Below are 17,289 nucleotides of genomic sequence, written 5' to 3' on the forward strand. Positions count from 1 at the left end.
GTTAGCTAAATAATAAATTCATGATTAATCAACAAGTGTAATCAACATATTGATCAGTTAGGTTGAATTGTAAACTATTATTTTGACTATGAACGAGGTAAATGTTTGATATATATTCGGTAACTTAAAGTTTGGGTGGAGATATTATGTCATTATGTCGAAATCTTGTGTACTCTGGATCGCTGATCCTTTGTTGTTTTTGATGCGAGAAGTGCTATTCAGCACGACTCTTTACCCCCACGACAATACACGAAACACAAATCATGCCGCAGGCAAAACAAAGTGGCAGAAAATAAATAATTAATAAAATGAAAAAAGATTCATCAAACGGCTTAAGAATGTCATGTGCGCTTCGTGCTTGTCAATATGTCGTGTTATCAAGCATTTTTCTTTTGATGCCCCCCGAACTCTCTAAAAAGTGATATTAAAGCTCTTGTTCGACTTTGTGAAAGAGCGGAAGTGAGATCCTGGTATTCGATGATTGGCAACAACATTGGTGTGAGATAGGATATGCAGAAGAATCACATGACTCACAACAAGAAACTCGAAACAAATTAAAACTGTGTTTTGTTAAAAAAATAAAATCTAACAAAACAAAAAACATATTTACATTAATAGATAACAAAAGAATTGAAAAAACCTTTGTTTGTTTATGAGCATTCGAGACATAAGATTTGTGTTATATGAGAGTTTTTCAATCTATATAATAAGCCAAAGGTAAGTTATATTTGGTCTCTTATCTTTATTTTAAAATGGAATAAATTTGTATTTGTATCCATTAAACAACGGGTAGTTGAAATATTCGTTTACTTTAACCATGGATATCAATTAAGGTATTTGTCTCGTGTCCGTGACGGATTTTATCCGCGGATATTCACGGATGCAGATATTTTTGTCATCCCATACACAGTTGACAACAATAATATAACTTTGAAAAATAAATGAATATTTGAAAATAAAAACAAATTAAAATATAAAACAAGTATAATAAACCAAATTAAAATATATAAAACTAATTTGATAAACTTATATTATGATAGACATATATGATGATAAATTCTCTTCTATAGGGATCCAACTTTTCCAAAGTGAGTTATTCATTTTAAAAGATAAAGTTAATAATATAAATCATTAATTAAAAAAAAATATATTAAGACCTCTCTTTCACTCATCAATTTGGGGTGGTTTTAAGTCATTTTTTTTACCTAGAATTGAGGTTTTACGACTAGAGAGTTTACTTCAACTTGTATTGCTTAGGTAAACCTTGACTCGAGAACTCGTACGAGTTTACCTAAAATTAAAATTGAATAAAATTTATTATTTACATGACATATGTAAACTAATATAATATTATAAATAGTCAATAGTGCAAAATATGACTAAATTATAAATGTTTTCAACCACCATAATAAAGCATTATGTTCAACTAAGCATCAAAATATAAAATAAACTTGAAAGATTATAAGTCTCTTAAGTCCTAACCATCCATAAAGGCAAGTTTCACAAGTTCCTAAAGTTGTTAATAAAACTATCCTGTTAATAAAACTATCCAAAAAATAAACTTTTTTTTTGTGGTGGCCGGGGTTCGAACCCGGACCTGGCATATTTTTATGCATCGTCTATACCAAATGAGCTAAGCTCACGAGGACTCCAAAAAATAAACCAGTTACTCCTAAAGTTGCTAATAAAACTATCGAAAAAATAAACTAGTTAATTTCTTCAAAAGATCAATATCCTTCTAAAGTTCCATAACATCATTTTCATCTATGTCTTCATCTCCAATTTCATCAAATTCTTCTCGGAATCGAAATAGTTTTCCTTCCACCACCGTAACCCTAACCGGTATGTGCTCCTTTGTTCATGATTTGAGAACTCAGAGAAGAAAGAAAAAGAAATGTTTCATTTCATAAAGCCAAACAATGTGTTACGTAAAGGCAATTATTCAGTCTCTGAGCTTGAAGAAAAGAAATTGGGCTTTGAAACAAAATGGATAAAAAAAAATGGCCCAATTTTTCCTAATTTTTTTAGACTTAAACTCGGTAAAATTGGTCGAGTTTACACGAGTTTACCGAGTTAACTCGAGTCAAACTCGTCAAACATTCTGATTTTACCAGAAATCGAGTTTACCTCCAAGTTGACACGATTTTGGTACCTAAAAACGTAAACTCGGTAAACTCGGAGAGTTAACACTCGATTCGCGGAACATTTGCCTAGAATCACCAATTTGCATCTTCTTTCCCCTTTTTTCGACATAAATAAGTGATTTTCACATATATCAAGTTATTTCTTTTGTGTTTTACCGTGATTTCATTTTCTGAGTGTGGCGTTGTGGTGTTCGTCGTCTTGTGCGACATTGTGTGATTTCGCATCTTGTTGCAGTGTTCGTTTGATTCATATTGAAAGATCAGCTTCAGTCAATCACCGATTCAATCAATGATTTGGGCGTCAACGTTGCTTATCCGGAAGCATGGGTGTTATGGTGATTTAGTTTTTATCATATTATTTGTAGGCATTTTGTAGTTGCATGCTATTAACTTGTGTGCTGTGAATTTGTTTGCATATTCACCCTTTACGTTTTTAGCGATTTTGATCATCTTATTGTATCTAATGTATTCTATCAATTTGAATGAATTAATATCGCTTTGTTTTTGTCACAAAAAAGACCCTTTTCACTATTTTTTTAGTCCCTTAATATAAATAAAACCATTGGCGAAATTTCACATATATTAACAATTTAATCGATCGCTGAAAAACATAAATATTTTTTTTTTTGAGCAAAGGCTATATTAAGCCATTTCATTCATAATTAATGAGTACAAAGTAGAAGGTACAACATTAAAGATATGGGGGCTAGGATGACATAAGGAAGCTCTAGCAATACTATGAGCAACCCTATTTGCTTGCCTCCGAACATACGACACTACAAAGTCGGGTCTATTGAGCAAGAGACTCTTACATTGAAATATGAGGTCACCAAATTCATTTTCGGGGATATTATTGACAGAAAGTGCATCAGGTATTGTTTTGCAATCAGTTTCAAATATGACAGCTTGCATTCCAGTTGAAATGGCCTCTTTGATAGCTTCCAACAAGCCGATGGTTTCAGCTTCCAGGACCGTAGTGGAGGCATAATAATAACCGGATTTGCCAATAATGAGAACACCTGAAGAGTTTCTGAAGCATATACCATACCCCATGATTGAGTTATTATTGAAGGAAGCGGCGTCTACATTACATTTGATTGTGCCCTCCGGCGGTTTACTCCAAGTAAGAGAGGTATTCGCATTATTCATCGGTAACTTTGCTCTTTGTATACAACTCCATTCATTAATTGTAGTCTTTGCTCGTGTAACTATGAATTCCGAGGAGTTGTCTATGTCTTCCCAAAGCTTTGAATTGCGGTTCTTCCATAGACTCCACAAGATCGTAGCTACCAAGGATTGCTGCTGCAACGACAACCTGTTCAATAAATCAAAGATCATAACAGAAAAGTTTTGTGCCGTTAAGAGCAAATTCTGAACGAGAGAGTGCAGGCCAATTTGCTTCCAACAATTTGACGCCTTGGAGCAAACGAAAAACAGATGCATATGTGATTCAGCTAAGATACCGCAACACACACAAGTTTCCTCACAAGGGATGCCTCGAGTGAGAAGATTTACTCTAGTAGGCAAGCATTGATGAGCAAGGCGCCACATGAAAGATCGAATTCGGGGTGGAATCCTCAAGTTCCAAATAGTATTCCAGCTTAGATTATTGCGGACAGGGGTGGCAGCAAGAAGTAAGTCAGAACAGATCCGATAAGCTGATTTGACAGTGTATGTACCATCCACAGTGGCTTTCCAAACTCGAATATCAGAAAGGGAACGAGCAAAAAGTGGAGTTGACAAAATGGCAGCAGCATCTGCGTCATTAAAAAGAGATTGCACCAAAGTAGTGTCCCAAGAGTTCAAGTCGGCACTGAACAAAGAATTTACCGTAAGGTCTTCTAGGTGTAGCGGCGGAGAAGTGGATGGTTTGAGAGAGGGAAGGTTGCGGATCCACGGCATACTCCACACATTAATCTTAGAACCATCTCCTATCTTCCATCTATGGCCCAAAGTAAGTAAGGATTGAGTACTCCATAAGCTCCTCCAAGTATAGCTTGGATTATGACCGAGGGTTGCATCCAAGAAGTCCCGTCTAGGGAAGTATTTAGCTTTGAGGATTCTGGTGAGTAAAGAGGAGGAGTCGGATAAGAGTTTCCAACCTTGCTTGCCGAGCATAGATAGATTGAAGGCTTCCAAATTTCGAAAGCCGAGGCCACCTAGACTTTTGTGAAGTGTGAGGTTATCCCAACGCATCCAATTGATACCTCGTCGACCATTTTTTTTTGAACCCCAATAAAATGAATTCATCATCCGCTCAAGTTCTTCACATAGCGAGGCAGGGATGAGAAAGGCTCCCATACAATAAGAAGGGATGGCTTGTGCAACAGATTTTATCAAAACTTCCTTACCGGCACGAGATAATGATCGGGCACTCCAAGACTGACATTTTTTCCATATCCGATCCTTCAAATAAGAAAAAATAGCCTTTTTGTTACGACCTACCATAGAAGGCAATCCCAAGTACTTACCGCTGCCAATATTATTGTGAACCCCGAGAGAGGCGGTAATGGAGGAAATGATGTCTTGGGGTGTGTTTGAGCTAAAATTTATGGCAGATTTCCTCATGTTAATTGCTTGACCTGAGGCACATTCGTAGCTAGCAAGAATACCTTTAAGATATTGAGCTTCTGATTCTGTAGCTTTACAAAAGAGAAAGCTATCATCTGCAAAGAGAAGGTGGCTTATGGACGGTGATGTACGACATATTCGAACTCCATGAATTTTCCCTTGAAACTCATGATTTTTAATAATGGCAGATAATCCTTCAGCACAAATAATATACAAGTATGGAGATAAAGGGCAGCCTTGTCGGAGACCCCTCCCTGGTATTATAGGACCAATACGATCACCATTAAAAATTACATGATATTCCACAGTAGATATGCACATCATCATCCAAGAGATCCATTGGGGGGCAAAACCCAACTTGCGTAATATGGCTTGCAAATAGGACCAACTGACACTATCAAAAGCTTTTGAAATGTCTAGTTTTAGAGCTATGTCACCTGTTTTTCCTTTGCGCTTGCATTTCATGTAGTGGAGAACTTCGAAAGCAATGAGTGCATTGTCCATGATTGAACGGGAAGGAACAAAAGCAGCTTGTTCTGTAGATATCCATTTATCAATCAAGGGACGAAGACGATTAGCCAGCACCTTAGAAATAATTTTATATAGGACATTACAGAGGGAGATGGGGCGAAGGTCTCTCATAGATTCCGGGTTGTCACCTTTTGGAGCGAGCACGATGTGTGTGGCATTCAACTCAGGGGGAAAGGAACCAGAAGTGAGCCAAGAGGAAGCAACAGTGAATATTTCTCCACCTAATTCCTTCCAAAAACGGCGGTAAAAAGCGGGATTCAGACCATCTGGACCCGGGGATTTATCAGGATGCATACTGAATATTGCTTCATGAAATTCTTGCTCGGTGAATGGTTGCGTGAGAGAATTTTTATCTTCATTCGAAACTTTATTCTGAACGCAAGAGATGATGTCGGTATGGTCACCTTGCTTCTCTGCAAATATTGTGGTGAAATAATTATGAATAAGAGAACAAAGGTCTTCATGAGCTGTTAACCAGTTCCCGGAATCATCACGCAATTTTTTTATTGTATTTCTCCGGCGGTGGGCAGAAGCTGATGCGTGAAAAAACTTACTATTTGAGTCTCCGTCAGATAGCCAAAAGACTTTCGAACGTTGCCTCCAGTAGCTTTCTTCTTGTAACAACAGATTGGCAAGATTTTGGTGCATATTTAGAAGTTGAGGGTCTGTTGCATCATCTGTTGCAGCTCTAAAATCTTCAATCTGGGAGCGTTGTTTATTTATGAGGCGCCTAAAATTTGGAGAAGCATTACGGCTCCATGCTGTCATGTCATCAATACAATATTGAAGCTTTGTGGTGATATTTGCTGGAGGATAGTGTGCCCAATTTGTCTTCACCAACTCAATAAAATCAGGTTCAAGAAGCCATTCATTGTTAAATTTAAAACTGCGGTGTGGCTGCCTCCAAGGGAGTGGATTGAGCTGCAGGAAGTGTGGAGTATGATCAGATATTGGCGCAACCAATGTTTGTAGGACAGCATCAGAGAAAATGTTTTGCCACGAGGAGGATACCAAAGCTCTATCTAGTCGGGCTTCTTTTGAATGGTTCGTTCCGATGCTTTTGAACCAAGTAAATTGGTAGCCAAGGAGGGGGAGGTCAAAGAGCTGACAGTCTTTTACCGCATTTTGGAAACCTCGAATGAGCCATGGCGGACGATCAGGCCCTCCGCGCTTATCAGCTGGTGATAAATGATCGTTGAAGTCTCCGATGATGCACCATGGATCATTTGATTGACTGCTTAGAAGGCGGAGAAGGTCCCAAGACTCACGGCGTCTCCCTGAGTCTGAGTAACCGTAGAAGGCAGTAAGTCTCCAGTTGCCGTTTATAGGATCCTGAATATGCAAGTTAATAAAATTCTGAGAATAGTTCAACAGCGAGCAGGTTATTGTATTTCTCCATAGAATAGCCAGACCTCCACTTCTTCCGATTCGGTCAACAGAAAAATGATTTTCAAAACCAATCTTGTAACATAATTCAGTAATTTTATTGCCATCAACTAAAGTTTCAATTAAGATTACAATATCCGGTTTATAGACGCGGATCAGGTCTTTAATCGCAGGAACTGCCTTGACGTTTCCCAAGCCTCGGCAGTTCCAAGATATGATATTCATTTCTTCCGGCAGGCCTGTGAACCAGGCTCTGCCGATAAAAAATTCTCAGATGACTTAGAGATGTCCATGGGAGTACTGTTGCTGTCAGCGTTGACATGGTTTGTGCTTGCAGGTGGCGCAGATTTTTTGTTTTCCATGTCAGCAAGAGTTGGCGGATGATGACTCACTTCAGTGATTGAGTCATCATTTTCAGTTAATCCCCTTGACCGTTTTGTTTTTGTAGCAATCATGGCCTCATTATTCTCCTCCAACATTTGTTCCTCATTATTCTGATTTTGTTCTGCAGAGTTTATGGATTTTGAAGGGCGCATTAAATGCAGATTACGTAACAGATTGGCTAAGGCTGCAGAATCTGTAACTGCTGATTTGGATGTTACAGTGCTGTTTGGTTGAACGGTAACTGATGGTGTTGCCACCGCTGAGCTGCCATTGAACCTTGCTCTCTGATATCCACCGCCGTTGGACCGCTGTTTCTCAACACGCAATTCTTGCCCCCATAATCTTGTACCGTCATCTGAATCCACTGAGTACAACTTTTCACAGTAGTCTTCTATGTGGCCCAGCATACCACAAAAATAGCAAAAGTTCCCAAGACGCTCATATTTGAATTTGATGACGCTTGTTTCTCCACTTGGTCTCTTTATCTTTTTCATGCGCTTTAGAGGCTTTGAGACATCTAGCAGAACCCTGATTCTCATATAGGAACGGAGATAGTTCGAGTTGTTTTTTGCATCATATTCTAGAAACTCACCAATGAAGTTTGCGATGTCTTTCCCTACTTTCTCGGACATGTAGCCTATAGGGAGGTCATGAACTTGGATCCAAAAAGGAACAGACTGGAGGGTGACCTGGTTTGGGACACTATTTTCTGGAAGAACTCCTAGAACCAGGAGGTGATTGTCAAAGTACCAAGGACCCTTTTTAAGAATTCTTTGTAAATCTAGATGATGGAAGAATTGGAATGAGAATAGGCCTGATTCAATTTCCTCTATCTTGACAGAGCGGACAGGGTTCCAGAATGTTTCAATCATCTCCATCATCATATGAGTACGAATGGGACGATTTGTGAGGAAACGGCCTATAATTCTAAGGTTTGGATCTGCTGGTTGTGAGGGTAGGATATCAGGTTGGATTTCAAGCTCTTCCTCCTCATCACTTAGTGAAAGTTGATTGAGAGAGGCCATGAAGAATGTGTAAATATCGAATGGGAGGGAATTGGCAAGGACACGCTGAATACTTCTCACAGCGGAGAGAATGAGAGAAAAAGCTTACTTCTCACAGTGGAGAGAATACTTTTCAAAAAAAAAAAATATATAAAACTAACATACATTTAAGATAAATTTATTACTCAAACAAATTTTTTTAATACCCATTATTTTTGCTAAAATAAAACCCTCAATTTTCTCAATTTAATCTTTAGAGGATCTAAATCTCTTTTTTAGGTACATATTTTTTCTTATTAATTAAAACATTGGAATGGGGGTGTTGGGGACCGAGGTTATTTCGAGCACTGCTATATCTTCCGACAAAATTCCTCACGAACTGATCACGAAACTCTATAGCTATTAATTCTCAACAAAGAATTCAAATCAATTACCAATTGAAGTAAAGTTAGTCTTGCACACTGCAAGACTTATCCATTTTGATTTTGTTCACTTGCAAACACACGTGGTTGTCCATCCAAAACTTTACTCCACCACCTACCTTTGGCTTTGGACAAACAAATTTTTTTTCATCTTTAAAACCAATTTTATTATTTCCAATCGTTTTTCCCATTATGATAGAGAGTAGTAGGACCCTTTTATTGTATCAAGTGATTAAAAAGTGGTATTTGTTTGGTCTCAAAGTAATGATATGCATGTTTCGTGAACCTGTCGTAAAACAATATTTCGCGATGTTAAGCATTACTCGGTTGTTTATAGGGTTTGGATCCTCTTCATTTCTCAAAATAAATGGATGATTTCATTAATTATTTTATATTTTTTAACCCATATATGTCTTTATCTCTTCAATTGAAAAAATGAAGATGATTCTAAATTTCGAGGATCCAAACCCATTTATAAGTCTCTGTGACCATTAGGATGGAGGCTAGGATGGAGGCTGTATAACTAGTTTTAAGCTAAAATGGAGGTCTCAACTACTTGAGAGATCCCAATTCCTCTAATAGTTACTGATAAAATTATAGATGTAGTTTTTATTATTATTAATTTATTTTTGAAAGGATTTTTATTTTTATTTTTAATTTTTAACTATGACCCTTTTGGTAATTCAAACTTTTTAGTAGAAATTGAAGTTTTTTTTAATATATATATATATATATATATATATATATATATATATATTCATTGTAAAAAAAATATTAATTGTTCTAAATTTTTATATAATGTTAAAACCTTTCCTTTTTGAGTAAATATTATATTCTTTCCATACATACAAATTGAAATACTTTAAAATAATAAAGTTATAAAAAAATTAAACAAGTCAAATTTATGCTTTATTATTTTCTAATGAATCAAAGTAAGACTTTTGACTAGAGTCATTAAAATAAACATTGTTTTGCATATAAAAGAACTAATAAATTATTTAATAAAAACATTACATTAATGTTGATAATTTAAAAACAATAATGATTTGCAAATATTTAACAGTGATTGCATATAAAATAACAATATATAATATAAACACTACATTAATGTTGATATTTTTAAAATAGTCATGATTTTTAAAATTTTATCATATTGACTTTCTCATACCGGTACATAAAAATTTGCTTCCGCAAATATAGACAATAAATAAAATACGCAACAAACAAAGTTCAAATAGTTAACATATGTTTGCATATAAAAGATATAAATATTTAATAGAAACATTTTATTAAATATTTTGAATACAGAAGAGAAACAATACAAATGATAGAGTGCTTGAGTAAAATTAAAATTTAGGCAAAATGAATTTTATCAAAAAGTTTAGAACATTCAATGATATTTTTGAAAAAAATTATTTAGTCATAAATGAATTTTTTTCGTAAATAGACTAAATAACAATAACAGTTTGAAATACACATAAACAAATAAGTTGAGGTTTGGTACTTGATATAAAATGTATTTAATCCTAAATAAAAAAAAAAAAGAATACTTTACGAATACTTTAGTAGTCTAATTTTGTTGGTATTGTTTTTTTTTGTGGCCGGGAATCGAACTCCGAACCTTGCATATTTTATCCATTGTCCATGTCAACTGAGCTAAGCTCACGAGGACGTTGGTATTGTTTAAAATAAAGAAATTTGTTGGTATGAAACCTTAAAAAAATTGTTGGTAATAGTAACATTTTTCTGACAAACGGTAATATGTTACATCTAATCATTGAATGTGGATCTTTAAAAAAAAAAAAAAAATCATTGAATGTGGTATTATTATTTTTTATATTTGAATATTTTAAAATAAATTTAAGTTTTGAATTAATTTTTTCCATGTCATTTTTTTTATATTCGATAGATATACGAATATATTTATTTATTTTTGAATCGGTATCTTCTACACATAATCACATAGACTTACTTATTTGTTGAACCGAATAAGACGATTATAAATGATAAAATATATCAAGAGTCTTAACATTCTGGATAAATTTGAAAAGATCTAATATTATCTTAACCAAATATCCATGACTATTTAACTATTGTTGTTCTTATCCTCTCCAAAAACTATTATTGTTCTCTTGGCAACTTTTGGTGTATCAGTCAAATTATACTTTTTATTTTAATAATTAGACATTTTAATATCCATAATATATGACGTCACAAATGAGATAAGAAATGATGCCATAAGAAAATACCATAAGCATTGAAATCTATAATATATGACATCACAAATGAGATAAGAAATGATGACATAAGCAAATACCATAAGCATGATCTATTACAAGACAAACTCCACCGATAAACCTTGTTTACAAATACTCACATTATTTTCCTGTTTTGTTTCATCACATCAATTTGTGAAATCCTAGATACCTAGCTACCTTCATTCTCCAATATGGCCACAATGAAGCCATTGGTAACCGACCTTGTTTCCACCCTTAATCATGTCCCTTCAAATTTCATCAGACCCATTGGTGATCGTCCAGATCTTCAACTTCAATTCACCACCACAGATTCTATCCCTACCATTGATCTTCAAGGCCTTGATGCATCAAATCGTTCAGAAATCATCCAAAAGATTGCACATGCATGTCAAAATTATGGCTTTTTTCAAGTATATTCTTTATCCAATAAAAAATTTGTTTTTTTAGTTCTTAATAGCCTAGCGCAAAATTCATAGGCATAGTTCTTGAAAGTTGAAAATTGCAAGTTTGAAACTCAACCCCAACATATGAAATGTTTACAACTATTTCATCTGCACTTACGAAACCACTTGTTTATTTTATTATGAGTATTGTAATAATTTATAATTTATTCACGTGAAGAGTAATGCTAACAACAAACATTTTAGCAGACACTTTCTAATCAATTATGAAATATAATAATTGTCACACTCTAATACACACCACATTAGTTTAATTTCAAATTAAATTTAAACTCTTTATAGTTGTTGCACCATGAAGTTGTAGGTGATCTAATTTTGTTTTGATAGATATTTGATTGTTATTCTATGTTTTTTTTTTTTTTTAAGATTGTGAATCATGGAGTTCCAGAGGAGGTTATAAATAACATGATGAATGTGTCAAAAGAATTCTTCAATTTACCAGAAAGTGAAAGAATGAAGAATTACTCAGATGATCCATTAAAGACAACTAGACTTTCCACTAGTTTCAATGTGAAGACCGAGAAAGTTTCAAATTGGAGAGACTACTTGAGACTTCATTGTCATCCTCTTGAAGATTATGTTCATGAATGGCCTGCCAACCCACCTTCTTTCAGGTACAAAAATATATATAAAATCATTTTTTTATTAAAAAATAATAATCAATGTTTTAATTAATTTTTAACAAATACAATTAGATCCGTGAAATATAGGTTTTTTATGAAATCGAAAATAATATATTTCCGGCATTTATACAATCTATACCGTCGTATAAAAAGAATTATATATGATGCAACCACATTTCGACCATAACTTAAATCCTTATGATAATCTTTTCATTGTGTTTTATTATATTTTCTCTTTTTCTTTCAAATTATTATTCACAATATTAATTTATCTATGATATTTAGAGAGGATGTAGCAGAGTATAGCAGACAATTGAGAAGGCTAGCATTGAGATTGCTTGATGCAATATCAGAAAGTTTAGGTTTGGAAAATGATTACATAAACAAAGCACTTGGCAAACATGGACAACACATGGCTATTAACTACTACCCTCCATGTCCTGAACCAGACCTAACATATGGTTTGCCAGCACATGCTGACCCAAATGTCATTACCATTTTGTTGCAAAATGACGTGGTTGGTTTGCAAGTACTTAAGGATGGTAAATGGGTAACTATTAACCCTGTTCCTAATACCTTTATTGTCAATATTGGTGACCAAATTCAGGTATTTCAGTCAAAACTCATGCTTGAATTTTAATTAATTTATTTTTTCTTTTAAAATAGGTGACCATATTCATTGAACGCCGCACACCTGTAAACTGTAACGTTTATGTCAACTGAGTTATGTTTACGGGAACTCGAGTGTATAGTTTTTAATAGTACATGCATTGCATCATACATATGTCAATCCAAATTATTCTTACAAATAAAAAAGAATATTAAGGGTCTGTTTGGTAAGGCCACCGAAAGAGCTTATAGCTTATAGCTTATAGCTTATAAGCTCGTTTGACAAAAAAAGCTCTGTTTGGTAACACCTTTTCACCATGAGCTTATAGCTTATTTCACGAGCTTATAAGCTATTTTTAAGAAGCTATTCCAAGTAGCGTTTGAGCTTATAGCTTATAGCTTATCATTTTTTGTTCCTATTTTACCCTTATCATTTTAACTAAAACTCATTTTTACCCTTTATAACTTTTATTATAATTAAAACATGATATGTTTTCAATTCAAAGCTGAAACGTCGATAATAAAATAAACGCTAAGCTGAAGTGATTTTCATCCCCAATTTTTTGTCTGAATTTTTTTGTTTCATTTAACAAACAGTTTTTTTTTTACGTTGCTTATGAATTTAACCGTTTTTTTTTTGTTACTTATGTATTGTACCCTTCCAAATAAAATGAATAATGAATTGAATGTGTATCGAATTGTTTTTAAAGAAAAGTTTATAATTTTATTGGTAAGATTATAATTTAAAATGAATAGATGGAAACATATTTAAAACAAAATTTCATTGAAAAGGAATTAATTTAATAATAATACATAATACATATTAAATTACTAAATTCTACATATCTTAACTATTTTGTCAAAAAAATATTTTGAATATTAATTGATATAAATTTTACTATGAATTAAGAATGTCCTTTTACGTCATTTTACACTAGTCAGCTAGTTGAACCGCTAATTTTACCAAACACTTCAACTAGCTTATCAGTCATCAGTCATCAGCTAGCTTATCAGCTAAAAGCTATCAGCTAGCTTATCAGCTAAAAGCTATCAACTAGCTTATCAGCTATCCGCTATTTTTACCAAACAGAGCCTAAATTTAACTTAACATCGGAAAGGTACTAATTTGCCGCCTCAGATTCACGTGATATTTGCCGTATATTATAAGAACTATAATAAAAAAACAAAATCCTGAGTTCTTATAATTTATTTATTCATAAATACTTATATGTGATATATGCATGCATGTTGATGTGGATTTGAAATAGGTGATAAGCAATGATAGATACAAGAGTGTGCTACATCGAGCATTGGTGAATAGTGAGAAAGAGAGGATGTCCATTCCAACGTTCTACTGTCCATCACCAGATGCAGTCATAAGACCAGCTCCTCAACTCATAGACAAAGATCATACTGTTCAATACAAAGAGTTTCAATACAATGAATACTACAACAAATTCTGGAATAGAGGACTTTCAAAAGAAACCTGTGTGGACATGTTCAAGGTTTAGATTTGTAGTAGTTTCTAGATTTCATCTCCTTTTGAAGTGGAGGCACACATGAACAATATGAACTTTAGATGAAATGTCTTTCAGTTTTTTAATTTTAATAATAGATCCTTTTGGACTTGAGTTGAATAAAAATAAATTTTCATATGATTTGCATGTATTGATTAATACTCTTGATCCTCCAAGGAACAAATCTAGCATATCCTTGAAAGCTCTGACAATCAACAGAGTCTGATTCCAACCTCAAGTTTCTCCAGTTTTTTGAATCTGCCGCTTCAATAGATCTCATTGCACCAGACCAAGACCTTCAACAAAACCCCCAAGAAAAAGAGCTTCTTTGTTTCTGAAAATTCCCCCACATGAAGCTATGTTCTCTGCAGAAATCCCAACACATTTACATTTAATCCAGTTGAGAATGGGAGGCAGTGGCATTGCCAGGACCCTGGGTCAGGGGGTTCAAACCTTTGTACTTTAATTAATAATTATAATGATATATACAAAAATAATATATTCAAAAAATTACATTGTACTAGATTTTTTGCAAATATATTCTACAATTGTCATAGATTTTTTGCAAATATATTCTACAATTGTCATCTAAGCAGTTTTATGTTATGAATGTGTTAAATAATCAATTGTTTATTTATGTTTTCGAACACATTTCTATCAATATAAGTCATGAGACAATCTTTTATTTATTCATCCCCCATATGACTCATTTTTTACTTATATTTTAGAACGGAGGGAGTAAGTCGTTTTATAATACCAATGACATATTGAATGTTACTTTTTCTATTATACATATAAAAAAAATTATATTTTTAATTTGTGTAGAATTGTCATTTGTCAATATGATTTATATAATTTAGGACTTGTAAAAGTAATAATACTAACAACACGTTATTTAAGCAAGCGAAAAGCTAGGTAGGTGTAAGAAAAAGCTTTGAACTCAATAGAAAAGATTAATGTCAGCCTTAAATAATTTGAAAGAGTCAAAAGATATGTACATTACGCCATGTTATTGGACAGCAATGTTCAATGTGTGCAACTTAACGGTTACAGATGAGAGAGAGTTGGTGCAAGCCTTATATTTAAGGGGGTTCAAGATGAAAGAAACACAAAATAATAGGTGTAAATCAATGGGTTGAGGGGGTTCAGCTGCATCCCCTGGATACAAGCTGGCTCCGCCCTGATGGGAGGCTGCCATAAGACTTCCTCAATAATGTTAGCTCTTTGAGATGAAAAGCCTTAAAAATTATAAATTATGACATAGCTGAACTAGCTGGCAGCTTAGAGTTACTTGCAGTAATTGAGACATTAGAGATTATTTGAGCAATGCAAGATTTCCAAAGGATATGCTTATTGTTAAAGATTAATGATTGAATCACACGATTTTGTGAGTTTTCATTTCTTTATATGTGTCTTTTTCCTGCGTTTTCAAATCGTACAAGATTGTTACAATTCTATTTGGGACAGTACATTGATGGACCAACAAGTGTACAAGATTGTCGCCGTAATAAGAATAATATTAAATCCACACATGGACTTCTGGATCTCAATGGTACCTTATTCTCCTAAGTTATGCAATTGAAATTTTTTTTTGGATTTTATAAGATGAATGATTGAAGGCTGATTCAAAATATGCAAATGATTTAAAACCCCCCAGATTCATTAGGGTTAATTGGTACAACAAACATTTCAAATTCTATTTTTTTTCCTTTCTTTTACCATGGGAAGACAAGCTTTAGGATGAGATAATCTCTAATGTATCAATTAATCTATCTCTAGTAAAATAAAATAAAAACGAATGTACTCTTACCAACGTGGCTCTCAATTCTCATGGTTTTCATGACGGTCCAACTCGTTAAGACCGATTATCCATTTTATCTGAAAAAATTTGATAAGACTTTGTGGTGTCCCGAATGAACTGAGCGAGTGCTTTATTTATAAAGAGATTTCACACTTAATTTGAGCTAGATTTGGGGAAGAAGCATGAAACATACCAGCTCAGGTAACAAAATGGTTCAGCAAAACTTGGGGAGGAAATATGACATGCGCGGATATAACCCCCATACCCGAAGGAATCGGAAGAAAAAAAAACAAGAGTATTTGTAGCAGATAGACATGAAAAACACACGCAGAAAGAATGTTAAAATTAAATAATCTTAACATTTATCATTATTAAAAAAATAAATACGATGCAGCCTAAGCCCAGGTCTGATCGGACAGACAGCGGCAGCGTCATCGCGTGTGTGACTGTTCACCAAAATGGATACCCCAAAGACACACCTTTGGAGATCCCTCTCCAACTATATAAACATTACCAATTTGTGTGATCACTTCAATGTGGATTTTCACTTTTTTAATTCACACTACACTAGCTTGATAGTTAGTCTTCCAACCTATAATTTTCCAACCAATGTTCAAACATAGACAATTTTTACTACAATGTCTATAACTCCAACATCCACATCTACTCTCTAACCGGTCGGCATACATCTTTGATGCGCATTACCTGCTTTATCGAAGTGCCCCCATGTTTGGACAAAATGAAATTTGAACTTCATGATACCTTGTCATACCTCCATCGATTGTTTTTATTTTGAATTTGACAAGATTATTTTTTTCATCCAAGACATACGGTGTGTTTGATTCGCAAAACATAAGATATTAGACAAAAAGTATAAAACAAGATAAAACAGGAGTAACTCACAAGTTTTGTGCATGGGGAAGCCAATGGATAACTTAAACAACTAAATCAACCACCAAAGATTTTTTACTTAAGAGTGTAATTTTTGGACTTAAGAAAATGATACTTCATGATCGTTCGTGTGTGTCTATATATATATGGGGGCTGTTAACTTGCACCCACCTAAAAACACTAAGGTGCAAGTTAACAAGTTGCACCTACTTGTACTTTACTAAAACACCTTTTTGTCTCTATTAAACTTTATTTTAATTAAAAGGACATTTTTGTAAATAGCATAAATAATATTTGTTTATAATAGAAAAACATGGGTGTTTTGGTAAATAACTAGTAGGTGCAGCTTGTTAACTTGCACCTTAGTGTTTTTAGGTGGGTGCAAGTTAACAGTGGGGGCTGTTAACTTGCACCCACCTAAAAACACTAAGGTGCAAGTTAACAAGCTGCACCTACTTGTACTTTACTAAAACACCCTTTTGTCTCTATTAAACTTTATTTTAATTAAAAGGACATTTTTGTAAATAGCATAAATAATATTTGTTTATAATAGAAAAACATGGGTGTTTTGGTAAATAACTAGTAGGTGCAGCTTGTTAACTTGCACCTTAGTGTTTTTAGGTGGGTGCAAGTTAACAGCCCCCTATATATATATGTGTGTGTGTGTGTGTGTGTGTGAATTTGCTA

At 33.9% G+C, this 17,289-nt stretch overlaps 2 protein-coding genes across 3 annotated transcripts; one reads left to right on the plus strand and one right to left on the minus strand.

Moving 5' to 3' along the window:
• Positions 1-5,646: 5,646 nt before the first annotated feature.
• LOC146897407 (uncharacterized) lies at positions 5,647-6,857 on the minus strand. The gene is made up of 2 exons (XM_085736415.1): positions 5,872-6,857; positions 5,647-5,659 (listed from the first exon to the last, which is right to left on the minus strand). Exons 1-2 carry the CDS (start codon positions 6,855-6,857, stop codon positions 5,647-5,649), a joined length of 999 nt encoding a protein of 332 aa, XP_085592541.1.
• Positions 6,858-10,803: 3,946 nt separating this feature from the next.
• LOC146897408 (protein DMR6-LIKE OXYGENASE 2-like) lies at positions 10,804-14,051 on the plus strand. 2 transcript variants are annotated; one of them, XM_085734200.1, is made up of 4 exons: positions 10,804-11,110; positions 11,528-11,775; positions 12,070-12,391; positions 13,662-14,051. In XM_085734200.1, exons 1-4 carry the CDS (start codon positions 10,892-10,894, stop codon positions 13,902-13,904), a joined length of 1,032 nt encoding a protein of 343 aa, XP_085590326.1. In that variant the 5' UTR covers positions 10,804-10,891; the 3' UTR covers positions 13,905-14,051. The 2 variants fall into 2 exon arrangements, with proteins under 2 accessions (XP_085590326.1, XP_085590327.1); XM_085734201.1 differs by having other exon boundaries at positions 10,834-11,083.
• Positions 14,052-17,289: the final 3,238 nt, after the last annotated feature.

Source organism: Medicago sativa, chromosome 8 (genome assembly GCF_051527215.1).
Source record: "Medicago sativa cultivar Bolivia chromosome 8, Bolivia_mono, whole genome shotgun sequence".
NCBI lineage: Eukaryota > Viridiplantae > Streptophyta > Magnoliopsida > Fabales > Fabaceae > Medicago > Medicago sativa.